Below are 26,212 nucleotides of genomic sequence, written 5' to 3'. Positions count from 1 at the left end.
AAGTCCCCCTCCCTCGTCAGCCCAAAGAGCAATCAGGGTTCTCTGCCCTGTGGGAAGTCCAAGGACCACCCTCCTCCATCCAGGTCTCGTAAGGTGAGCATCCAAACTGCCTAGGCTCCCACAAAGCCAATACGTGCAGTAGGATAGCTCCTCTGGAAGGGTGCGGCCTCATTGTCTGATGTCCAGAGGCCCCATTGTCTGCAGGTCTGTCAGCTCAACAGCTTTATCGTGTGCAGAGGACAGCATTCACAGCATCACTTCCCACCCCCCAATGCATGTATTCTTCCTGTCCTTTGTGATATTCTCCATACCTTGGATGGGTAAACAGACATCACTTACTCTCAGCACTTGGACCAACTTACCAGCATCTGTATTAAGTATCACGCGCTGCAAACAGACGCTTCCCTGGCCAGCACTGATCTTCTGAGAGCAACACTCATTTATGAGCACAAACACAGATATTTGTAAGACAGCCTGACATTATGTCCATGTAGCAAAACAACAGAACAGTTCTCGCCCGGGGCCTATGCCCTCCCCACTGATGGGCTTTTGAGCAAGTTTACACCATCACCCATTGAGTCTTCCTGGAAAGAGAGCTTAAATGCAATCAGAAGTTTGTTGCAACCATAGCTCCCATTCCACTATCATACCAATGGGTATGCCATGACTCGCAGGTCGATACTGATGTTACAGGGTTCATAACTGGCTAGGACGCTTGATAACTCTTTCAGCTGCAAGGTGCTGGCTTGATTTTCGTGGTGTTTTGCAAATGGTGGTGTATTGTCAGCATTAGAGTCCTCCCGTTTAGTTCTAATGGTCAATCAGAAGCGGGCCCCGAGCCAGCTAGAAACCTAGGAAGCAGAACTAAGATGTGCCCAAGGTTGGGGGAGCTGTCAGTTCAGAGGCGGAAGTTCTTTACCCGCCATCTTTCTTCCTGGCGCGGCCATCCTAAGGAGTGTCAGCGGAGGAAGTCTTGGGGGCTCAGCCTAGGTAGCAGGAAGAGCACCGACCCCAGGAGCAGAGGTGAGGCCGCAGGCAGCCGCAGGCGGAGACATGGTGAGCGCGGGGCTGGGGTGTGCGGTTCTCCCCGGGTTAAGTCCACGGTCCACGGGGGTGCAACCTGGGGCTTGCGGGAGCGCTCAGCCCCTCTGCTCCCTGGCGGCGGGAATCCGTCGTTTAACCAAAACCTGGCTTCTTGTCTGCAGCTCTGCCCACGCTAGACCAGACCCCCTCCCGTGTGGTGACAGCCAGAGGGTCCTAGGGAGAGCTTTGGCCTCTACGTGGGGCCGCGAGCGGGAGCTGCTGCGGGGCTGGGTGCCTGGCTCTGCTGCAGCGGTAGTTTTCCGGGAAGTCTTTCCAGTTCCCTGGCGAGAAGCACAGATCTTAACTCTATGACCTTCAGATCTCCCCGTGTCCAGGCGTCCCCTCACACTGCCCAGCTCAGTAGAAAGAATCCTAAGTAACTGTGCTGTTGGAGGAAGAGACTTGCGCTCCTCTCTGACGTCATTGTTATTGTCCTTTGACCGTTAGTTCGTGACAGTGGTTTTAAGTTTGCACGCTAATTGGAAAACTTGGCTGTGAAAAGTATAGCAATAGCAATAAGCCAGTAAATAGGCAAAAATGGTCGTAATGTTGATGTTTCCAAGTACACTGGGGTAGAAAAGAGGTGTAAAGGAAGGGGTGAGGGTTTTCCCCTCGGGTCAACCTGTTCTTTGGGTGAGCATCATGGGAAGGTTGTGTGCATTATAAGGAATATTTCACAACAACACTGCTCTTGCAGAAGACCCATTTGATTCCCATATCCATGTTAGATAGCACAAAACAGCCTGAAGCCTCAGTTCCAGCAGGGTCCTAGCTCTCTGGCCTCCGTAGGCACCTGCACTCAGATGCATGCACCACATGCACACACGCAGACACATGCAAAATTTAAAATAAAGTGTTTTTTTTTTTTAAAGTAGAAAAGACAGAGGAGAGAACAGTTTGGGTTTTTTGTTGTTGTTTTTTGTTTTGTTTGTTTGTTTGACCTTAAGCTGAAGCTAAAATAGGAAATACTTGTCTCTAGATTTTCAAAAATTAGAATCCTCCAGCCTTCGGAGTATTGTATATTTTCTATCTGGGTATTCGATTGCATACTGAGTTTGTAGAATATCAGAGCTTTTCTACTGACCAAATCTTGGCAAAATGTAGACTGCATTGGATACATGTGTGTTTGCTCTGGAGTTGGTTTTTTTTTGTTTGTTTGTTTTCCTTTTGACTCTTGTCAAGAAATGATGGGAAAAATTCAAGCCTCACTGAGTTGCTGGAACACTACGGTGAGCAACTGAAGCACCTAATTCTGTCCTGGGTTATTTGTATTCTATTTACGCCAGTCGTCCCAAGTCTCTAAGTCTGCTCCCAATCTCTTGAAAAACAGCATAATCTGGTATTGCTTCCTGTGACAAAGGACAGATCACTGTATTCTTTAGTCTCCCTTGCCACAATCCATACTCCATGCAGAACTAACCTATCCGGATATTTGTGTCAGAGATGCCATCCATAACTGTTCCATGTGGCACCAGCCCGTCAATGTGGATGGAAGGATGTCCACCAGTACTCTTGAGATGTGGTTGCACTGGATTGGCTGATCTCCAGAGTAAAGACTAATGATAGCTGTCTTCTTAGGGTGGATACTGACTGTGGCATTAAAGATTTGCTTACCAATTGATTCAATGGGCTCTGTTGGGCTGAAGCTCCCTTGTTAGCTGACTCTAAGCTTCAGATTTATTAATACGGTTCATCCAAGGGATACATCCTTCTTTTGTTGTCTGTGTCTGTGCATGACCTCGCTCTCCAGAGAGGGGGTTCCCCTAATACAGTGGCTTGAGTCTCAACCCTCCTAAGGCTGTCGCTCTTTAATACAACCTCATGTTGTGGTGACCTCCAACCATAAAATCATTTTGTTGCTACTTTGCTACTGTTGTGACTCGTAATTCCAATGTGATATGCAGGATATCTGATACCATGGTTGAGAGCCACCACAATGAGGGTCTTGGGAGCATTCCCTGGACTTAAGGGGCCCCAGCCCCATCTTATTCTGGCAAGCTCTGTTGATTGACAGTGCAGGGATTGCTTAGATCCCAGCATGCCCCCACCACCACCACACCAGACTGTCACCAGATAGGATTCTCAGTCACTTTTGCCTCACCTTCCCTGGATCCTTCACTGGGTTGGGTAAGTCCCCCAGTCTACTATAAGTAGGGCAGATATTGGTGCCACCCACCTTGTCCTCACCTGGGACCTACCTACAGTGACAGATGGGAGTTACCACCTATCTCCAGGGTGAGGTAGCTGTCTCTGGCTTCCAGCTGTGGCAGATGGGGCGCTAACTCACCACTTCTGTTTCTACTTTATGTTATTCCCCTTCCTCCAGTGGAGCATTAAAGAACTAACCTTACCCCTCTTTTTTTGCTCCTCTCTGCCCCCCCCCCCCATTCTGATACCATCTTTCCCTCTGTTCACAAGCTACCTCTGGACATCTGTATTGGTTTTTGTTCTGTGCTCATTCTTAGACACGCACCATTGCTGCTGCTACCAGCAACAAACCTTCATCCTCTTGTTCTGGCTGTATTCTCCTCTCCAAGATACTGAGGGAAGAGGGGATGGGGCCAGCAGGCTGTTTATTAACCCAGCCCAGAGAAGATGGGGCTCTGCCATTTGAATACTGCTGCAGAGTAATGAGAGGGGCCCGTGTTGATGGGGAAGGGTATGGGGACCACCTTCTCTTCTTCTACTGGGGAGGGGTGGCTGCTATTTGTCTCTCCTAGGGCTCTCCCTCTGGTTTCCTATTGCAGTTACTTGAAGAAAAAATGACCTTTTCTTTTTTGGGGGAGTAGGGGGCTTCAAGACAGGGCTTCTCTGTAGCTTTGGAGCCTGTCCTGAAACTATGCTGGGATTAAAAGTATACACCACCACTGCCCGGCAAAAGTTGATGTGGGAGTGTCATATATCAATCTGTTGATTTCATTGGCTGAGCAATAAAGAAACTGCTTGGCCCTCATAGGTTAGAACATTGTTGGGAGGAGTAAACAGAATAGGATGCTGGGCGGAAGAGGAAGTGAGGTCAGACTCTGCTCTGCTTCCTGAGAGACGCCATGCTCCGATCTCCCGGGCAGATGCATGCAATGAAGCTCCTCTCAGCTCCGAACCCAGAATGGACATAGGCTAGAATCTTCCCGGTAAGCGCACCTTGGGGTGCTTACAAACAATCATTAGAAATGGGCTAGTCCAGGTGCGAGAATTAGCCTGTAAGGGCTAGAGTTCATGGGCCAAGCAGTTCTTAAATGAATACAGTTTGTGTGTTGTTATTTCGGACATGAGCTAGCCAAGCGGCCGGGGTGTTGGGGACGCAGCCCCGCCGCTTCCTTATTTCAACAAAAAGTAACCTTTTCAAATGGGGCTGGTGGCATCTTGAATTCATTTGAGTTCCATTTAAAATTAGTGGCACGATTCCTATTACTTCATATTTTTTTGGCATTTTCTATTTTTCTTAAGTAATATTTGTTATTACCTTAGTAAATTCCTCTCCAGAATTCCCATGGTTACTTTGTAAGAAACTAGTTGTAACCTCCCTTAAGTTTTCTATTAGTGCAGGCACAATAAATATATTAAACTTCATAATAACAAGTTATGAAAAAAGTGATCAATATTATCACACCAACTCAATAAAGATTCATCTTTCAGATGGCACTTTGGAGGAAATTCAAGTGGTCTCCCTCTGGTGGTAATATTGGAATTTTTCAAACATTTAGAGGGAACTTAAGGAAATAATATGTTGTGTACAGAAACTATATGGATACATTTTTAACTCCAGCCCCTGCTGAGAGCCGCCCAGTGGGCAAGATCTAGACACCAGCAAAAATACTCGGGTTTCAGTCATTTCTGAGGAGATGTGGACTCATAGCTAGTGTTCGCAGTGTATGCACTGAGTGGCAGGATTGTAGGGAACCAAAGTTCGGATCCAGCAGCATAATTGGTGTTCCTGTTCCTATGCTGTTGTTTCTTTAACAAAGAGTTCCCGTCCAATACAAGAAATGCTGGGTACCCTGACCTGTGGGAAGTCCAAGGGCTGATGAGGGAGGGGGACTTGATCGGGGGAGGGGGAGGGAAATGGGAGGCGGTGGCGGGGAGGAGGCAGAAATCTTTAATAAATAAATAAATTATAAAAAAAAGTAAAGGGAGAGAGACACCTCAAAAAAAAAAAAAGAAAAAAAAGAAATGCTGGGTAGAAGGAGAGTTGTATGGTGAATAGAGTACCATGCTTTGAAGGACACAGAACCCTGTGACTTCCTACAGAGTACATCTGCATTACAGTGCTGTGAATCTTACTCTTCCTCCTGCTGTGGGATGTTTTAGGACTGTCTGACTTTTGAGGATGTGGCCGTGAGCTTCACCTTGGAGGAGTGGGATTTGTTGGATTCTTCCCAGAAGCAACTCTACACAGATGTGATGCAGGAAACCTTCAAAAACCTCGTTGCTATAGGTAAGGATGAGGTTACTTCCTCAGTTAAGGATAGAGAACAAATCTGCCTCACTCGCCAGTGCCGTTCAGTGCTTTAGGATGTGAAGGATAATGTGGTGAATGCGCCAGGCATGGGTATGTGATATCATGGACTTACAGAATATTATAAGTAGACTTCATCATGATTTTTCCTGCATCTGCGTTTTAGGACAAACTGAGGAAGGCCAGAGGATTGAAGATGATGAACATTATAGGAGAACCCTAAGGTAATCTGCCCCCTTTAAATGAGAAGAATGCTGTTTGAGAGTGTGGGAATCAAAGGTAGAGATAGCACAGTAGTTAATAGCGCTGGTTGTTCTTTTAAAGGACCAGGATTAGATTGGCAGCATGCCCACATGGGTCCTAACCAGCTGTAACTCCAGTCCCAGAAGATTGGACGCCCTCTTCTGGCCTCCTCAGGCACTGCATGTAGGTGCTACACAGACATACATGTAAAACACCTATACACATACAACAAGATAAAGGGAAAATGTTTTTGAGAATCTAGTCATGACTAGAAATTTTAAAAATAAGCCAAGCAAATAAATATGTCCAACTTTAAAATAACTAAATCTCAAATAATTTTATAAAAATTCATAGAGGATTGGTGACATGATACACCAACAACAGGATATGGTTGACTTTCTGATAATCCAGGATACATAAAATTTGTTTCATAGACAAAATTAGTTGTTTTTTTTTTTTTTTTTTTTTTTTGGTTTTTCGAGACAGGGTTTCTCTGTGGTTTTGGAGCCTGTCCTGGAACTAGCTCTTGTAGACCAGGCTGGTCTCGAACTCACAGAGAGCAAAATTAGTTTAAAAATGATGTGGTCTGGACAGATAGATGGGTCAGGTGGTAAGAATACTTGCTATGTGAGCATTAATACCTGAGTTCAATGATCCCCAGCACCCACATTTAAAAATAAAAGTGGAGCCTGGACTGTCTTAGGGTTTGCTGTCTCAGCCTAGCTGAGGCGGGGTGAGACAGGTGGCGTCAGTTCCGTATTCAATACGAGGTCCCCATCTCAGGGGTAAGATTCAAAGCGGTAGGAGAGGGGCCTGACCTTCTCACCTGACCTTCTAATGACACACCGCGTGTACATAACATTAACCACATAACACACAGTAGAGACCAATGAGATGACTCGGTAGGTAAAGTGCTTGCCACCAACCTAATGACCTGAGTTCCATCCCCCGGACACATGTGGTGAATCAAGAGAACCAACTCTTGCAGGTTTTCCTTCCATGTCTACAATGAGGTAGTGGTGCATGCGTTTTTACTCACTTACCTATGACCATACATACACACTAGATAGATAGATAGATAGATAGATAGATAGATAGATAGATAGATAGATAGATACATACATACATACATACATACATACATACATACATACATACATACCAGTGCTGTTTTTGATTAGAGCCTGAGTTTGGTTCCCAGCATCCACGTTGGGCAACTCACAAGCACCTGTACTCCATCTAATTCCTGGAGGTCTGAGCTCTTGCCTCTACAGATACCTCACTTGTGTGCATGTACCTACACAGACACACACAATTAGAATCCTGAGTGCTGTGACTAAAGGTGTGCGCCACCACCTCCCGGCCCATGTTCAAGAATTGTAATGGTGCAATAAGAACAAGTCTCCTCACAGGTAACTTGTAAACAAAATTTGAGTAATGTGCCTTCTACTTTTCACAGAAACGAAGTGGTGGAATTGCTGTATGGACCCAGTGAAGGTAGACAATGTGAGAAAATCTTCAGCCAGTTTCCAGGTACTGTTGTGAACAAGAAAACCCCTCATGGAGGAAAGCTGTGTGAAAGCAATTTAAGTGAAGACGTACTTATTGGTCTTCCACCCCTACGTATGCAGAACCCTGGTCAAACAGGACATAGACCATACGGATATGAGATGTACGAAGACAGTCTCTATAAATTTAGGGAATGTAGGAAAGCCTTGATGTATCCTGAATACCTTCTGAAGCATGACAGTAATCACACCATAGAGAAGCCATATAAATGTCAGCAATGTGGAAAAGCCTTTTCTTCTTCAAGTAAGGTTCGAAGACATGAAAGAACTCATACTGGTGAGAAACCCTACATATGTAACCACTGTGGGAAAGCCTTCCCTAGTCGTGGTTCCCTTCGACGCCATGACAGGATTCACAGTGGAGAGAAACCGTTTATTTGTAAGTATTGTGGAAAAGCTTTCACTGGTCAAAGTTCGCTCCCTCGACATGAAAGAATTCACAGTGGAGAAAAACCCTATGTGTGCAAGTACTGTGGGAAATGCTTCATTTCTTCAAGTACCTGTCGAGTGCACGAGCGGACTCACACGGGAGAGAAGCTCTATGTCTGTAACTTGTGTAATAAAGCCGTCACCACTCGCACTTCCCTTCGAAACCATGAAAGAATTCACAGCGGGGAGAAGCCCTATGTCTGTGAGCAGTGCGGGAAGGGTTTCATCTCTTCGGGTACCTTTCGAATACACGAGCGAATTCACACCGGAGAGAAGCCCTATAAGTGTAAGGAGTGTGGGAAAGCCTTCACTATACAGAGTTCTCTTCAGCGCCATGAAAGGATTCACACTAGGGAAAAGCCCTACGACTGTAAGGAATGTGGGAAAGCCTTCAGTGGTTATAGTTCTCTTAGACGCCATGAACGGATTCACAGTGGAGAAAGACCCTATGCATGCAAGCAGTGTGGGAAAGCCTTTCCTGCTTTGGGTGATTGTCAGAGACATGAACAAATTCACACGGGTGAGAAGCCCTTCATATGTAAGCAGTGCGGGAAAGCCTTCACTCGTTGTGGTTCCCTTAGAATACATGAAAAGACCCATACTAGAGAGAATTCTTAAGCATAGAATGCAGAACTGCCTTCGTATTGCATGTCCCTTCTATAAATAGAACTTGACAATGTTTAGGGAAGAAAACAAGTATCAATATGAAGTTGTGAGGACTGCCACTAATCATATTGTTAAATTAACAAACATAAAGGAACAAACTAAGAATAGAATACACCCAATATCAAAACTTGTACAGAAACATCAGAAAGTTGAAGGTTGTAAGAAATAGTTTTCAAATTCTGTAAAATTCTTCAGGTAGTGGAGTACTACACATATGCATTATGAAAGGTCAATGCGAAGTAATTTATGCAGAATGCTCCAAAAGTTAAATAACCTGGAGGAAATGTCCAAAAATTATGTTATATTGTTATTTGAAATAGATGTATGAACTATTTATTTCTAAGTTTAACTCTTGTATGTAAATGGTGGCATGACATAATTCTCTGAAGTTTGCTTAAACAGTGTGGCAAGGGTTAATAGGTAGTATCTTTTTTTTTTTTAACCATGTTCCCTACTATTGTGAAGAATTTTGGTTGATTGAATGGTGGAATGTCCTTCCGAAATGTAGTTATAGCGGTAGTTCACAGTCCTAGTGCAGGATTCTCCAGAAGGATGGGTTTGCTCTAAATTTGACATCTAATATGGTACCGTTTCTCTCGTGGGTCTAGGAGTCAGGGCAGGGAATCATCCCTGGAACTCACAAACTTTTGCTTCCTGTTCTACTGATCTCATGGCTCAATGCAGGGATGTCCTACTACCAGGAGGAGCAGCCATTCCTTTGAACTGCAGGCAAAGACACCCTTGCACACCCACTGTGACCCATCCCCATTTACTCTAGGTTCCTTGTGCCCTTGAGTTAACTAAAATCAGTTCTGTTACCAGGAGTGGGGCTCAACACTACCAGAGAGGAATGAAACTGCATTGCAGCAAAGGAGATGCGCCAGTTATTTTTTGTCTACTTGACACTATGAGAGTTATCTGGAAAGAGAATCAATTGAGGGATTGCCTCCATTAGATTGGCCTGCAGGCAAGTGTATGGAGACTTTCTTGACTAATGATGAGTGTGCAGGGCCACTGTGGGTGGCACCACTCCTAGGTAGTAGTTGTGTGTTGTCTAAGAAAGTGGGCTGTGCAAGCCAGAAGGAGCCAGCTGATAATCACTTTTCCTTCATCGTCTCTGCTTAGGTCCTACTTCCAAGTTCGTCTTGAAATTCTACCCTCGCTTTCTTAATGTTGAAGTATAAAGTGTAATCCAAAACAAACCCTTTCCTCCTCAAGTTGACTTTGGTCAGTGTTTTAGCAATAGCAGCAACAAACTGCACTAGGACAAGGGGAACAGGAGACTATTCCTGGATTCCCTTTGTATTACCGTGTCTGGTGATCAAAACCCATGGGAAGCTACAACTCAGTAGTCCAAACAGGGTAATAAATAGCTCAGATACTTCAAGAGTAGAATTCCAGGTCACTTTTCAAGGTAAAAAGCTAGCTAATTTGGCGGCATGATGCTTTTATTTATTTACAATCTTTTTGTGCTACAATTTATTTTAAATTAAAAATTTAAAAACCAAGATGCTTAGTGCTTTCTGAAGATGAAGACATACAAAATGACACCAGAAAAAAGATACTTATAAATATAGCATACCTATGGGACAAGATTCTGTCTTATTTTGTTAAGAATATATATGCTGATAGGTGTGGTGGCATATGCCTTTAATCTCAGCACCAGGAAGCAAAGGCAAATGAGTTTCGATGAGTTCAAGGCCAATTTGGTCTCCACAGTTAGCTCCAGAACAGCTAGGGATGCATAGTGAGATCTGATTCAAAAACAAAAAGAATATATGTGCTTATTTTTATAGTGTGATGGTTAATGTCGATAGCCAGCTTAAAAAAAAAATCCAGAACCACATGCGAGACGGCCCCTGAGCACGCCGGTGTGCAGTTATTTTGACTGAAGAGTGAGGTGAAAGGACTCACCCACTTTGGGAAGTGCCATTCCCTGCCTGGGACCAGGAGTGTATAAACGTGGAGAAAGTGAGCACAAGCATACGTGCATTAACTCATTGTTCTCAGCCTCCCCCTCCACCCCCCGTGGATGTAACGTGATTAGCTGCTCCAGGTTTCTGCCATGTTGGCTTCCTCACGGTGATGGAATTATGAGCCAAGAAACCCCCTTTCCTTTATATTGCTTTTACCTGCATATTTTGTCACTACAACAGAAAATGAAGCTGAAACATATGCACACATGTGTTAAGAAACTGGTCATGTTTTCTTTCATGGGTGTTCCTTTACCATGGATGATATTTATTGAGTTAATGTCAGCAATGTTTTTGCTATGTATTGTCATATTTAATTATGGTATAATAAATGAATAAAGTTTCTTCAGGGGACTTTGACGCCTATTCTAAGGAAACTATGTTTTCAGTTGTACATGAAAATTATGTTAGGTAAAATACCTTATTGTCTTTCTTTAGAAATTGTGTATAACATAGGATGTTGTTGGGTATTAAATTAATGAAGGATGGACTTGGAGTGGGTGGTCTCTGTTATCCACTTGGCTGGTGAAATACACCTGTGTATTTTGATGGGGACATTTCCACAGGGGTGACATGCGGGACAGTGACTGAAGGAGAAAACTCACATTTAATGTGGGCAACAGCTTCCAGCAGCGTTTCAGAGGCATCTTAGGAAAAGGCAGCAGATACACACCTGCCTTCCCTTCCAGCTGAGCTCATCTGTCAGTACTGCTAAGATCATCTGCTGATACCTGACTCCATTTTCTTCTTCCTCTCAACATGGCCTCAATTTGAGTGACTCTCCAGGAGTTTCCAAACTTTTAGCCTCAGATTGAGGCTCCTGAGGCATTTGGCTTCTTGGAGTGGGCATCTACCAAGTTTTCTTCTTCCCTGGTGTGCAGCCAGCCCTTTTTGGATCTATCATATACAACAATCTAGTAATGCCTTCTATACCAATTTCCTTTGGAAAACCCTGACTAATGAGCTCATTGGTTCAAAGATGGGTTTTTCTCTTTTTCAGTTTGCAAAATGTATTCAATTTTTTAAAAAATGTTAAAGACATGTACAGAATCGGGTTTTGTTTGTTTGTTTGGTCTTAGTCCCTGCTATTAATTGAGTACTGTGTACTTTTTAAAGGCCTACTTGTGTGAATGTGCATAGACTACAGAACAGAGTCTAGGTTTTTAAGGTCAGCTTTGGGTGTCAATCTTTACCTTCCACCTTAAGTGAGGCAAGAACTCTCGTATCTGCTGCATATGATAGCTACCCTGTGAACTTCTGGGATTCCCCTGTCTGGTGATAGGAATGCTGGGATTACAGCTGTGCATTGCTGCATCTCATGTTTACTTGACTTCAGGGGATTTTAACAGAAGTCCTCTCACTTGCGTGGTAAGTGCTTTACCCAAAGCCACATCGCTAGACGGAATTGTTTTTCATGTGTGTCACGTGTCTCATCATAGAGCAGGACTTTCCTGTGAGTGTTAATTCCACTCATCTGGATGAATTTTAGTTTTTATAACTTCCTCAAGTATTTCCAACAATGCCCTGGACACTGCCTTCCAGTAAATACAGGTGCTCTCCACATTTGGTAATATTGCTTCCATAAACTCAAGCTGAAATGAGTTCATAAATTGAAAGTGAGTACTACACCTCGGTTACCGAGCGTCAAAGCTGAGCTGAGGCTAAGTTGAATATGTTCAAATCGAAGCAGACTAGAAAGAGAATTAAGGAAAACAAGTCACCCCCACCCCATGATCTCATTGGTCCTTTTTGCTAATAAAAACAGGAAACTTGAGATATCACTGATAAAACCCAAATTGAAAAGCCTGGCATGGTAGTGCGCACCTTCAACCCCAGCATTTGGGAGCCAGAGGCAGGTGTATCTCTGAGTTTGAGCACAGTCTCTTCTCTGCAGCCAGTTCCAGGCCGGGTAAGTCTAAATCTACACAGTGAGGCAAAAAAGAAGGAAAAAAAAAAAAGAAAGAAAGAAAGAGAGGAAGGAAGAACCAATTTGCCCATGGGGAAACTAATATATATTCTATGGCATTCTTGTCAAAGACAAATTTTTCTGTGAAGGCCAAAATGGTGTATAACCTTGAGTTTCAAGCACTTGCCTCTCAGTGCCAAATCTGGAAAATTACCCACATAAAACTGCCTTACAACTTGGTTTATAAAACATTCTTTTTTGTTTTTTGCTTTTTTTTTTTTTTAAACAGGTGTGTTTGGGTAGGGTAAGGGGATCGTTCACAACAATCTTTAAAAGTATTTGAGAACCACCAAAATATATATTTTTTTAATTTTTTATTTAAGTGGTTTTTTTTTTTCCATTTTACATACCAACCACAGTTCTCTCTCCTGCCCCTCCTCCCAATCCCCCATCTACTCAGAAAGGGTAAGGCCTCCCATGGAGAGTCAACAAAGCCTAGTTTATCAAGTTGAAACAGGACCAAGCCCCTCCCCCCCGTATCTTGGCTGAGCAATGTATCCCTCTATAGGGAATGAGCTCCAAAAAGCTAGTTAAGCACTAGGGATAAACCCTGGTCTCATTGCCAGGGGACCCACAGACTGCACAAGCCACAGAACCATCACCCACATTCAGAGAGCCTAGTTTGGTCCTATGCAGGTTCTCTAGTCCATAGTCAGTGAGCTCTGGTCAGCTGTCTCTGTGTGATTTTGGTCCTTTTGCTCATATAATCCCTTCTCCCTCTCTGAATGGATTCTAGGAGCTCAGCCCAGGGCTTAGCTGTGGATCTCTGCATCTGCTTCCATTGGTTACTTAATGTAACTCCTCTCAAAAATTTCACTACAAGAAAACTTTTATACATAAAACTTGGAAAAAGAATCTGCATGGTCTTTATAAGCCAATTACAAAATTAAGTCCTCCATCCCATTTCAGGGGGTCAGACTTTTCCTGAAACCCTCTTCTTGGATTAGGGTTTGCCTCCCTGAGATACTGGGCACTGTATGATCCCCACTTTCAGTTACAGGAAAGGCTTCTTGAAAAAAAAGGATGCCAGGAAGGCAAAGAGAAAATTCTGTTCAAAAAGACATTCTCTCAGGCTAGGAATGGAAGTAGTTTAGTTAATAAAGTACTTACCAAACACGCAGAAGGTTCTGGGTTCATTCCCAGCATTGTATAGAGTATAGTGACTCACCCCAGAAGTTGATAGAGGAAAAAAGAGCAGAAGTCTGACTGTAAAGGGAGACTCTGCTTTTGTTTCCCAGCCACTTAGATCCAAATAATCATACAGAAACTATATTAATTACAACACTGTTTGGCCAACAGCTCAGGCATATTCCTAGCTAGCTCTTATATCTTAAATTAGCCTATTACTATTATTTTATACTTTACTACAAGTCTCATGGTTTGTTACTTCACATTTCATTTCTTGGGTGGTTACATAGTGTCTGCCTGTCTTCACTTTCTTTCTCCCTGCATTCAGTTTAGTTTTCCTGCATAGCTATATTCTACCCTTCAATAGGCCAAAGCAGCTTCTTTATTAACCAATGGTAATAAAACATTTTCATAGCATACAGAGGGAATTCCCACATTATTTCTCCTTCCTGTGTAAATAAAAAGGAAGGTTTTAACTTTAACATAGTAGAATTATATATGAATAAACAGTTATCAAAAAAGAATTACAATTACAATATTTAGTCTATATTTGTATCTGACAAAATTGAAGAAAATATTCTATTATCTATTTTATATTTTTGAGTCTAAAGTTTCACATCTTAGTTATCTTTTATTATATCTAAGGAAAACTATAACTGTCTTCAACTCCATCATGGACCCAAGAAGGATATAATATTACCTAAGTAAATAGGAAGTGCATTGTAAGCAATTTCCAAAACACTAGAATCGACAGAGACATCATGCTGCCTAGACAGTCACTCAAAGTTCTTCTGTAACATTGGAGCATCCATCATTATCCTATAGTCCCATAATATCTGGCATTTCAGTGAAACAAGAATTTGAAAGACTGTTTTGCCTATATTGGCAGTTTTTCAGTCACTTTCTCCTGAGTACTTCAGAATGTCTGATGGTTTCTTTGGTGAAATAGAAACCCTGAAGTACTGTCTCACCTTCTTTTGGAAAGTTCAGCTGTCTTTTTTTTTTTGTGTGTGTGTGTCCTGCATGTCCAGGTCATACAGTATACCATCAAACAATCCAGGTAAGAGCAGTTCCTTGCCCAAATGGCTAGCCTTGACATTGAAGGCAAATTACATAACAAGTTTCTTCAATCCCAATCAACCTCTTGAAGGTTGGTGCTGCCTGAAGCAGACATGTCTCACTGTTAAGAAAATTCTAAGTTCTTAACACATTTTAAATGCCATATTCTGTAGGCCTTTTAAGTCTTTGAAGGTTACCTATCTAACTGAAATATATCTCTGTATATGTAGAAAACCTAACTAACATGACTACAAGTTTGACTACTATAAATGACTATTAAATCTATAATTTTTAATTATATATTATATTTTAAATGAGCTATTAAAATAATACTTTAAACAAGAGTAGAAATAGATAACAAAATTTACCTTAAATTTGTTTTAATAAACCAATGTCTTACTAATGTATTCATTTTTATATCATACCCCCTTTTTTCTTTAGAAAGACCTTGATTATAACCATTAACTATTTATAATCCACCCCTTCAAATGAAAACAAACATTTATAAAAAATCATTTTGGGAATTTGGACATTATTTTCTCCAAACTGTTTCCTGCTGATTGTTGAGTGAAGTATTTTTAGGGTTCACGAAGACCTTTCAGGGGTTTTATTCCATCAAACCACATTAGCTTGGAAGGAATCCACAGGTTCTCACCTTCTGTAGAAACAAAAGAACCTTTTTTCCAAAGTAACATATCCTTAGAATCATTTTGAAGTCAAGATACCTTTAAGATATATGTTGGTTTAGCTTATCAGGCCCTTGAATCAAATGTTTTTCAGCTGTTAGCTCATTAACAGTCAAAAAATCCAAAGAAAACACAATAATACACATAGTTTAGAATCTCTGTGTATATTCCATCTTTATGTGGCTTATTTTTACTCTATATTAAAGTTTAATATTTATTTTATTATCTTTACTTCTTTTATCTATGATTGTCTATACTCTTCCTTCTCTTTCCTAAGCCCATGTGCATTTACCCAACACTATGACCCTTTCAGAGGGCTTTTTCATTTGAATCTGTCTTATAGTGTATCTGTAATCGTTTTCTGACAAGGAAAGGTTTTTATTTTTTTTAAAGTGATAAGTAGGCATGGCTAGGACTAACACTAGCTTTGCCTATTGTCACTGCCCCATTCAACATGGAGGAGGTATGTTCACTGCCTCTGTGAGCCATCCTTACTGCCCCAGCTCCAGGGATGCAATTGATCTATGTCACCATTAAGCAAGTTGTAGCATTCTGCTCACAAAGCCCATTTAAGTGCTGTGTAGCAGGACCTCCCAAAATAGGCTGAACAGCCTATAGTCAGAGACCCAGCAAGTAGCACCCCTCCACAAGTCTCTGCCTCTATGTTCCTACCCTATTTAGCTACTGTCAAGATTACCTTTAATTATGAACAGTGATGTGGAAACATAAACAAAATAAACCATTTTCCCTGCAAGTTGCTTTTTGTCATGGCGTTTCATTACAGCAATAGTAACCTCAACTAAGATTGCTTATAAGTAATTGTGTGTGCATGTGTGGATGTATGGTATGGCCAAAGGTTACTATCTGGTGTCTTTTGCTCTTTATTTACTTAATGAAATAATATCTCTTGCTAAATCCAGAGTTAGCTAACACTGCCAGTCTAGTTATCTGGCTTGCTCTGGGTATCCCATCTCCACTTCTAAAACAATAAGATTATGAGCAGGCCACAATGCCTGCTGTGGTAGTTTGAATATAATTGGCCCCCATAATCTCATAGGGGATGGCACTATTAGAAGATGTGGTTTCGCTGGAGTAAGTATGGCCTTATTGGGGGAAGCATGTCATTGTGGGGGCGGGCTTTGGGGTTTGTTTCCTATGCTCAGGATACTGTGGAGTATGCCAGTCGACTTCCTATTGCTTGCAAAAGGTAGGACTATGAGCTACCTCTTCAGTACTATGTAGGCTGGCAAGCTGTGAAGCTCCTCATCATGATAATAATGTCTGAAACTGTAAGCAAGCCACCCCAATTAAATGTTTTCTTTATAAGAGTTATCACAGTCACGATGCCTCTTTATAGCAATAAAACCCTAAGACACCTGCCCATCTGCTTGTAAATGCTTTTTTTCTTGCTGGTATTCCTCTTCTCGCTCTTATTCCTTCTGTTCTATCCCTGCCACTGCTACTGCTGGTCCCACAGAAATAGGCAAGATTAGTTGGATCCACAAGACAGCTCTTTCCAGTTTCAGTCCTTGCTCCCCACCATGGCTGGTGGCACAGTGGCTCAGCCACAGGACAGCTCAAAATGTGTGATTTTTGTGGCCACATGGATGTAATTTTGTTTTAAATGTATATTCTACATGGTCTCCATGTCTTTCTTGTTATTTATATCTGTTTAAAATTCCCTCTGAGGCGCTAAAAACATGGTTTCTCCATTCAACATATGGCTGCTGCCATTTTGACTAAGGGTAGGTCAGATGACCTCACCACCATTTTGACTAAGGGCAGGTCAGGTGACCTTACCACCATCTTGACTAAGGGAATGTGAGGTGATTTCACCACCATTTTAACTAAGGGCAGTCAGGTGACCAAGTCCTGCCATCTTTACTGAAGTATTCCTTGCCTTGTTTTGCAGTTTACTTATGTTTTTGTCTCTAAATTCCTCTTACTGACTGTTACAGGTGTGTTTTGTGAGGTGGCATGCTTTTGATAGGGCCCAGTAAAAGCATCCACTTTGTCCAACTGCTGTTTAATGTCTGAGTGTGCATGCATCTGACTTAACTATGTATAAACATAAGTTAGCTTTAACTCTGTGTGTATATGTGTATAGAACTTAAATTCAACTAGGTATAAATGTACATATATTTACTGTTATTTAAAGCTATAATTGTCTGTTTATTGTTAAATGTTATAATTTTCTGTTCATTGTGTCTCATTCTAGACTAAGAAAACAATAAGTCTCATGTTTTAAATTGGTATGTACTCTTAAATCTCTTATAAAACTACTGTATATTTAATCCAACCCTGCTTTAAAATATATTAAGCTGTTCTCCACTATTGTCAATTCTACCATTCTATTGCAAGCAGTTTTTTCTTTTTTGTCTTCCACAAGTATAAATCTTACCTATTAAAAGCCAACACTCAAGCTTTTACCTAGCTCTTCAGGCAGATTCTATGCGGTAGTTATAACTTTTCTATATATACCCTATAAACAGCCCTCAACTGCTCAGAGATCCGGGGAATATGGCATTTAAATGTTTAATTACTAAATGGTTTTTCATAACAGAGAGACAGGCAGACTTCTAGCAGCAGCACCCCATTTCCTCCAAAGAAGACAGAAGACAGATAGGCACAGAAAACATCCATCCACAATTTACTTCATTAAGTGAAAGCACTAACCACTGAACAAAACTGCCTTCCATCTAAACTAAAGATCTCCAGATGTGGACAGAACTGGAATCGACAGCCTAGCTGCTCAGATCAAAATAGGCTTGTCTTCCTACAGATTTTCTAGTCCACAGGATCTTCTAAAACAGCAAAAGGCAAATACGACCCTCAACAACCATGGAGGACCCTGAGGGGAGGCTCTAGGTAGACAACCAAGTAAGTTATCTGTTATTTTTAAATTAATAATACAAGTAAAATTTTATCCTTCTCAAAGATTTCTGATGCAGTTTGACAGCTAAGAGGTTTTGTCAGTTTAAAAGGACAAATGCACCAAACAAATTTCAGTATAACTTCTTAACATGTTCTAAATAAAAAGTGTTTTAAGATATACAAGTGCAAGTTATTAAGGTGTGTGCCTGCAAGTTATAAAGGTCTGAGGACAAACGCAAGTTATCAAATGTTTCTCTCATGCTGCCGTTCATAGTCTTTCATTGTGCAAAAGCATTGGTCACAGTCATTCTGACATAAATATGCTGCCTTTTAGACAATTCATATATCTAAAACTTAGGTTTTCACAAACTCAAAAAATTCTTGTGAGTTCCAGCGAGCTGAATTGAAGGATTCACCTTAAACAGGTTAGATACACCCCTATCAATTCCCTGGTCTTGAAATTTTTTTCTTCCTCAACTTAGTTTTGTCCTCTGCTCTGCCAACACCATGCCAGGTCTAAGAGACACCAGATAGTTCCATACCACAAACCCTGGGCAGGAGTAAAGTAACCAGCTACCCTAGGATGTGACAACACCCAGCTTTCTCAGCGCCCCCAAGACGATACCCACAGATAAGCAGGAAAGCAGTCTTGAGAATTCCCTCAGCCTGCTATGCCTAACTTCCTGTCTTTTTATTATAAGAAAAATATGGGAATGTTATAATCTGCTGGCCTGGTCTGTCATCTGGGTATCCTGTCCCTTTAAGAGACAAGCTCCACCCACTCCCTACCCCCCCCCCCCCTCTTCCCCATGTCTCCTCTCCTTCCTCTCTTTTTTTCAGTCTCTCTTCTGAAGAGGTAAATACTGCCTCTCCTCTCTCTCTTTCTCTCTCTCTTCTCCCCCTTCTTCCCGTCACCCTCCATAACCCACCAAATAAACTCTATACCTAAACTTTCTCTCTCTATAGCCTGTCTGTCTCCCACCCACCAATGGGATTCACCACAGCCCCTTGGGTCATCAGCCTCGGGCCCCCAAGTCTTTATAACTGATAACGCTCCTCTGTCCACACCACCTCTGGAGCACAAAACCAACGTGCCAGACTGTGAAGTCTTCCCCAAATCTTTGTTGCCATGGCCAAAGCCAGGGAGATCTCTGGGCGGAGCAAAGCTACCCTGCAAAGGCTCGGCTTGCTTCCACACGCGCACACAGGGGCCTGGTAGGACACAGGGGCTCCACGGATTAGCCAAGCAGCACCAAGCGGGCCAGAGAATGCCTGAGAAGCTAACTAAGGCTCACAGACTGAAGAGGTGAGAAGCAGGGGAAGCCACAGCTGTCAGCAGCAATCCTGTCTACTCCATCTTCCCGGGCCTGGGGACCTGAGGATTTGGGGATGAAGTGGGTGGGACAGTTTCTCCACACTCACCATTTTCTGGCATCCGTGAGGTCCTTTGTCTTTTTCCTGCCTCAATAGCAGTATACACAAAGTCAACGCCCCTCTGTAAGCGAAGCACCTAACCGCGGCACCAGAAAAGAACACTCCGCGAATTAAGCCGGGTGCCTCCTTTTCCCATCAACCGGTGATGGACTGACCCCTTGGCAATTCTGTTTGACCTGTGATCCAAGTCCTCAACGTCCTGGGAGATCGGGCTGCCGAAAGCTAAATCAACAGGTGTCAACAGCACAACCTCTTAGAAGGCGTGGTTTCCTCCTGGGTGCAGATCCGCCCACGGAAGGATTTTAGTTATATTTACACAGAACTTGATACTGATTTTTTTTTCAAGAGTTTCCTCTTCTTGTTTCCCTCGAACTTCACCCAGAAAACTTCACATCTGGTGTCCCAGGGAGACGACCTCTTGCTCTCAAAGGAGTGTTGGCGGGTCAGGTGAGGCTTTCCGGAATAGGCTGTCACACGCCGAGAACTTTGAGGAAGGTACTCGGCTTCGTGGAGAAGAATTTCTTTCTCACATTATGTCTCGCACTATTAGCACAGTCAATAAAAATACCGCCGGGAGGACGTTAACATTATTAAATATCCAGAGAAACTGGAGATTTAGCACCACAGATGATTGAAAAGAGAACGGAGGTGGGGGCGGTGGGCAGTTTTGAATCAGCTTCGCTGCCGCAGCAGCCTGTGTCACACCAAGGTCACAGGGAAAACCGGAGGCAGGCAGTCTGGGACTGTCGTCACACACATTCCTTGCCAAACAAAAGCAATATTTAACCCCATCCTACTACTTCCTTTTATTAGTATTTCGAAGTTTGGTTTATGATCAAATATATCCTGGAACTAGAAGCAGTGTGCTGGTTCAGCTTAAACTGCTTTGAGGTGCATATACAGTAAGGTAAACCAGGTCTCCAGAATGAACAATCACAGGAAGAAGAAAATCCTATAATAACCATATTTGCCTATGCATGATTGTGCACGCATATAATTAAAACCGGATGCTTCATGGGAAAGGACATGCTTACTAAACAGTCGTTTACAAACTCAACCCTGTCAATCAGAACAAAACCTCCACACATACCCTAGTGATATACACATACAGGCAAACTTACCAGGTTTGGCAGCATGCTAACTTATTCTTAGCTCTCAGGAGATGGAAGCAGGAGGATCAGAATGAAATTCAAGGCCAGCCTTAGTGATACAGTAATTTGCAGGTCAGCTTAGGCTACCTGAGTGAGATGGGATGCCCTACACACGAGAAAATAAAATAGACTCGCAAACTCTGGAGGCAGACTGACAGCTGAAATGGAGCTTCACAGACTGCCAATCTCTGATGCTGAGGCAGGAGAACCTAAGGAATTAACTGGGGGAGCTCACCTATTGATGGTCATTGTTGGAGTACAAGGTGACTTGCCATTCATCAGTTAATTAACAGGAAGATGATTCAGTCTATAGGACTTCCTCTTAAACTCTGAGTATGGGGTTTGGACATGACACGTGGGGCAACCATAGCCATGCCAGCCGTAGACCAAGATAAAAATTGTATTTCTTCTTCTTCTTCTTTTCTTCTTCTTCTTCTTCTTCTTCTTCTTCTTCTTCTTCTTCTTCTTCTTCTTCTTCTTCTTCTTCTTCTTCTTCTTCTTCTTCTCCTCCTCCTCCTCCTCCTCCTCCTCCTCCTCCTCCTCCTCCTCCTCCTCCTTCTTCTTCTTCTCCTCGTCGTCATCCTCCTCCTCCTCCTCCTCGTCCTCCCCCCCCCTTTCTTTGTAGCCTTGGCTGTCCTGGAATTCGCCTGTAGACCAGGTTGGCCTTGAACTCACTGAGATCCACTGTCTCTGCCGCCTCCTGAGTGCTGGGATTAAAGCCACCACTGCCTGGCTAGATTCTTGATCTTAACCACAGTATATTTTCATTTATAGTACTGTCAAGGGAATTGTGATCCTGAGAATAAGCTATACAAGGATGGCTCTCCTGAAACAAGCATGTCTGTGGCTTCACCGTTCTGGGGTCATTGGTTGACATAATCATGTTACTTTCCGAAGACCACATGGCACACACACACACTCACATTTTTATATTTTTATTTATTATTTATTAATTATTTTTGCAAGATTCATTCCTTGTATTTTAAGTATTGATCTTTTACCTGCATTTATGTATGTGCACCATGTGCATGCTGAGTGCCAGTGGAGCTCAGAAGAGGGCATTGCGTCTCCTGGAACTGGAACTGCAGATCATTGTGAACCACCAGGTAGGTGTTGGAAATCAAACTAACCTTCTCTGGCAGAGAAACAAGTGCTCTTAACTGCTGAGCCATCTCTCCAGCTCCTTATATATATTTTCTATTTCTTTTTTTAAATTTAAGTGTATGGGTGCTTTGCCTGTATGTATGTCCATTTACCATGTACAAGCTTGATGCCTGACGAAACTAGAAGAGGTGTTGGATACCCAGGTCCTTTGCAAGGGTAACTGTAATGATTCTGCGTGAAAGGAACCTTGATGGTGGGTGGGTCCACACTGAAAGAAACAAAACTGGTCAGAGTGACCTAATTGCTTTCTGCCTGAACCACGCTGTTTATGCTAGGCTGTTTTAAAACACTTTATAGTGACAAGGGCCAGAAGCCAATAAGGACTGGGATAGACAAGAACAGACCAATTAAAAATGTGTCCATAGTATGCTTCATCTACATACCGCAAGGGCAGATAGGAACGGGCCAACTGAGAACATACTTCACTTGCATAATGACATCATGCTTATTGAATTCCGCACCCTTTTGTAATCATTTGCTGTCCTCAATTAGGTTCGGGTTTGCAAATTAGGTGAGACCTGGTGGTCTCTTTGGGGGGCAAGAAGTCTGGGGACAACACACACCACAGTGGGTGAGAGCCCATGGTGGGTGAGCGACAGACAGGCCATTCAGACAGAGCTTAAGTGGGGAGTTTTATTGAGATAAAGGGAGTGGGGAAAAGGGAAGGAAGAGAGAAAGAGACAGAGATGCAGAAAAAGAAAGAGAACTAGTCAGAGTTTTGCCTCTAAAGGGACAGGGTACAGTCGTCCATGCCTGACATAGGGGTGACTGCACTCTGTCAAGTCCCCACGGGGCAGGGGCAGATTCTCCTGGATCCTAATATACCTCCCTTCTTTATTTAAAAAAAAAAAAAAGTAAGGAGTTAGGCATGGCAGCTGAGGAAATGAGTGCATTAAATTCTCAAGACTACTTCCTGCTAATGTGGAAGCATCAGCTTCTTGGGAGACCTGAGAGAGCTTGGGATGCTGGCCACATCCTGGGGTATCTGGCTGCTTCACTGTTGTCTAGGATATGTGGAACCATCTGGCGCCTGTTGTCTCTAACAAAATGTTAGCAGAGCAGAGGACAAGGTTAGGTTTAGAGAAATTTTTTTCTTTAAATCCTGGTAATTTGAGAAGTGGGCCGGGCAGGGGTATCAAGACCAGGGAAAGGTGGGGAGGTTTAGGCTGCTTGGAGGCTGGTAAATGAGGGTCAATCTGGCCTGTTTGAGGTGAATCCAAGTCGACTTCCTGGAACTTACAAGAATTCTTTGAGTTTGCAAAAAGATATAAGTTTTAGACACATTAAAAACGGCAGTATGAAGCTGGGTGGTGGTGGCACACGCCTTTAATCTCAGCACTTGGTAGGCAGAGAGCTATCAAACTCTGTGAGTTTGAGGCCAGCCTGGTCTACAAGAGTTAATTCCAGGACAGGCTTCAAAGTTACAGAGAAAAACCTGTCTGATTTTGTTTGAAAACATTAACCCTCTTTCTTCTGTCCAGAAAATGTTAACATATTTTTAGCACAATGAAAGCACCTTTTAAATCTATAGTTAGGAAACAACCAAGGGGAATTTGAAATCTTGAGCCTGTGGCTATGATGATAGTGGTAGGTACTCTGCCGGGGCTAGATCAATGGCTTATCAGAATTTTATTGTTAAGATTATCAGTCCATCAAACCTTTATCGTTTGCATTTGTCCACCTCAAAACACCTTCTTAGACCCTGAAACATTCTCAGATCCTCACAGCTTAAGCTTTGCGTCTTAAAACACTTTTTATTTAAACAAAGGAATGGTAAGAAGCTATGCTTTGTGAGTTTGTCCCTTTCCTAATCTGGTAACAAGGTAAATTATGTTGAGATTTAGTATCAACTCTAAGAGAGTGCGGTCTGTGACCTGAAATTTTACACAGAGAACTGAGAAGCAGCTGAAGCCTTGGTTCCTGCTGTTCACCTGGCAAAGCTGTGAGCTGGCAAACTGCAGCAGAGTTCTCGAGAAGGCTAAATCTACCCGAGTGAACGACACAAGGATCTGGATCTCTTTGTCGGTGCTCCCAGACTCAAGCCTGTACCTGCAACATTATCACTCCCCTGGCCCAAGGCAATGCCCATTTTGGTCAGAAGTCTCAGCGCTCGCCATGTGTGCCAGGGCAGGAGAAAGATCTGAACACATTTTACCTTCATGCCTTCACCAGTGTTTGTCAATACTCTTCAGAATCTACCCACTTGGTCTATTTTCCCTTTCTTTCCCCTCACTTGGAGTGGCAGCCTTTTTGGCTTCATGGAATGAGGAAAAGAATGAGGCAGTCCCTGAGGAGGGGTAGAAGGAGTTTACCTGCTTTTTCTTGTTGGCACTGGCCACAGGGGCATGTGGAGCAAGGATAAGAAAACACTTATGAGCCTGGCGGTGGTGGTACATCCCTTTAATCCCAGCACTCAGGAGGCAAGGCCAGCCTGGTCTACAAGAGTTAGTTCCAGGACAGGCTCCAAAAGCTACAGAGAAACCATCTCTCAACCTCCCCCCCCCAAAAAAAGGAAAACACTTATGAGGGGCCGGAAAAATGGATTAGTGGTTAAAAATATATACTGTTCTTCCAGAGGATCTAAGTTCAGTTTCTAGCACCCACTTCAGGGAATTCGCAGCATCTTGTAACTCTAGCCCGCAAAGATCTAAGGCATTCTTCTGGCCTCTACAGGCACACCACACACACACACACACACACACACACACACACACACACACACCACACATACATACACCACACATACACAAGAGAGATCCATATAAGAATTCTTAAAAATATAATAGGTTTATGAACAATGGACCACACCCTGCCTAGCTGGGCTCAAAAGAGGGCTGCGTTTACGGAGGAACCATGACCACCAGCTTAGGAAAATCTTTCTGTCAGAGAAAGCTTCAGAAAAGACCACTTCTGAAGGCTCCATGTGTAGTCTCCTCCCTCTCTCTATTTACTCCCCTCCCCCTTCCCCCAAACACAGCAGAAGCCCAGAACTCAATAAGCACTTTTAAACCAAGTGTGCCGAAGTAGGGACAGACATAAGACTTCTGGGGTTAGGGTCCCTCACCTCTATATCCCCACTGAACAGGAGTGAGAAGAGGTGAGGGAATTTGGAATCATTACATCAAGCAGATCGACCCTGATTAGCGAGGTTGTGCCTGGTCTGGGAGTGAAGGCCTGATGTGCTTCCTAGGTCTGGCCTCTTAACTCCTCCAGGGCAGTGTTGTGGTACCCAACAGGAAGATACAGAAAAGCAGCAGCAACGGCTTTCCATGGGAAACAGCTTCACTGAGTCAGCCGTAAATGGAGCCTCCTTCTCTACAGAGCTATATAACACTTTACCTCTTCTGGGGGATCCTTGGGAGGTCAGCACCTCTAAGACCACCCAGCCCAGTCATCCAGACTGACAGAGCCGTCTTCTTCTGAACTAGACTCCATGGCAGCCTCGTGAAACCACTCCTTCAGCAGGAAATTGGGTGATGCATGGGATGTTAGAACAGCAAGAATAATCAATTCAGAAAGCTGCCCCTGGCGACTGCCTGGGTAGCCTGCAGACCCTCACAGTCCTGATAAAAGACCAGGGCATCAGCAAGAGTCTTTCTGCTTTCTGATGCTGAGCCTGCTTTGGCCACAGCCCCCTTAAGGTTTTCCCTTCCTTCCTCGGGCCCAGCACACACAGCAGGCCTGAGCCCCTGGGGCCACACAGCTCTGGGAGCTTTACCTTCACCACTTCCATCCCTCAAATGGCCTCTGATGATCCTCTAGGATCTGTGCCAACTTCAGAATGGCTTTTGCTTTTCTTTGTGAGCTGAATGGTTCAGAATTCTCAGCAAAGAACATGGAAAGGTTTGGACATGCTTAAGTCACAAAAAAGAAGTGTGGCCTCTGGGCTGGAAAGCTGACTCGGTGGTGAAGAGTGCAGGAAGTTTTCCAGCAACCCTTGGGGGGTCTCACAACCCTCTATAGTGGGATCTGATGCCCTCTTCTGGAATAAAGGCATACATGCAGACAGAACACTCACACATAAAATAAATAATCTTAAAAAAAAAAAACCCAGAAGTATGGTCTCTTAAAAACAAACAAACCTGGGACCAATAGAAATAGCTGAGTTGTTACAGCGCTTGTGGTCATCAGAGGACCTACGTTAGCTGCCTGCATCAGCATCGGGTGGTTTATAAGGCCTATGAGGTCACTGCTTTCAGGACAGGCATGCAGGCTACACACACACACACACACACGAAACACAAAATAAATCTCTAAAAAAGAAATATTTATAAATTCAGGGGAGGAAGATTCAAAGAATCAGACAGAGTCTCTTTCCCTCCCAGAGGCACT

At 43.1% G+C, this 26,212-nt stretch overlaps 1 protein-coding gene across 3 annotated transcripts; it reads left to right on the top strand.

The window, feature by feature from the left end:
• Nucleotides 1-387: 387 nt before the first annotated feature.
• LOC126491113 (zinc finger protein 14-like) lies at nt 388-11,473 on the top strand. Of its 3 annotated transcripts, none has more exons than XM_050126537.1 (4): nt 388-1,023; nt 5,392-5,518; nt 5,706-5,763; nt 7,242-11,473. In XM_050126537.1, exons 2-4 carry the CDS (start codon nt 5,485-5,487, stop codon nt 8,395-8,397), a joined length of 1,248 nt encoding a protein of 415 aa, XP_049982494.1. In that variant the 5' UTR covers nt 388-1,023; nt 5,392-5,484; the 3' UTR covers nt 8,398-11,473. The 3 variants fall into 3 exon arrangements, with proteins under 3 accessions (XP_049982494.1, XP_049982492.1, XP_049982493.1); XM_050126535.1 differs by having other exon boundaries at nt 388-1,056; XM_050126536.1 differs by lacking the exon at nt 388-1,023 and adding an exon at nt 3,979-4,214.
• Nucleotides 11,474-26,212: the final 14,739 nt, after the last annotated feature.

The sequence above is a fragment of the Alexandromys fortis genome, unplaced genomic scaffold (genome assembly GCF_014885135.2).
Source record: "Alexandromys fortis isolate MF-2015 unplaced genomic scaffold, M_Fortis_MF-2015_v1.1 scaffold_237, whole genome shotgun sequence".
In the NCBI taxonomy this organism is placed as follows: domain Eukaryota; kingdom Metazoa; phylum Chordata; class Mammalia; order Rodentia; family Cricetidae; genus Alexandromys; species Alexandromys fortis.
Note: the sequence above shows the minus strand (reverse complement) of the source record. Positions and strands in the feature narration are given on the sequence as shown.

Bases quoted from the DNA above. Each gene is read 5' to 3' on its own strand.
- LOC126491113 (XM_050126535.1), top strand. The intron at 5,519-5,705 runs GTAAGGATGAGG...TCTGCGTTTTAG, and splicing joins CAAAAACCTCGTTGCTATAG to GACAAACTGAGGAAGGCCAG. The intron at 5,764-7,241 runs GTAATCTGCCCC...TACTTTTCACAG, and splicing joins CATTATAGGAGAACCCTAAG to AAACGAAGTGGTGGAATTGC.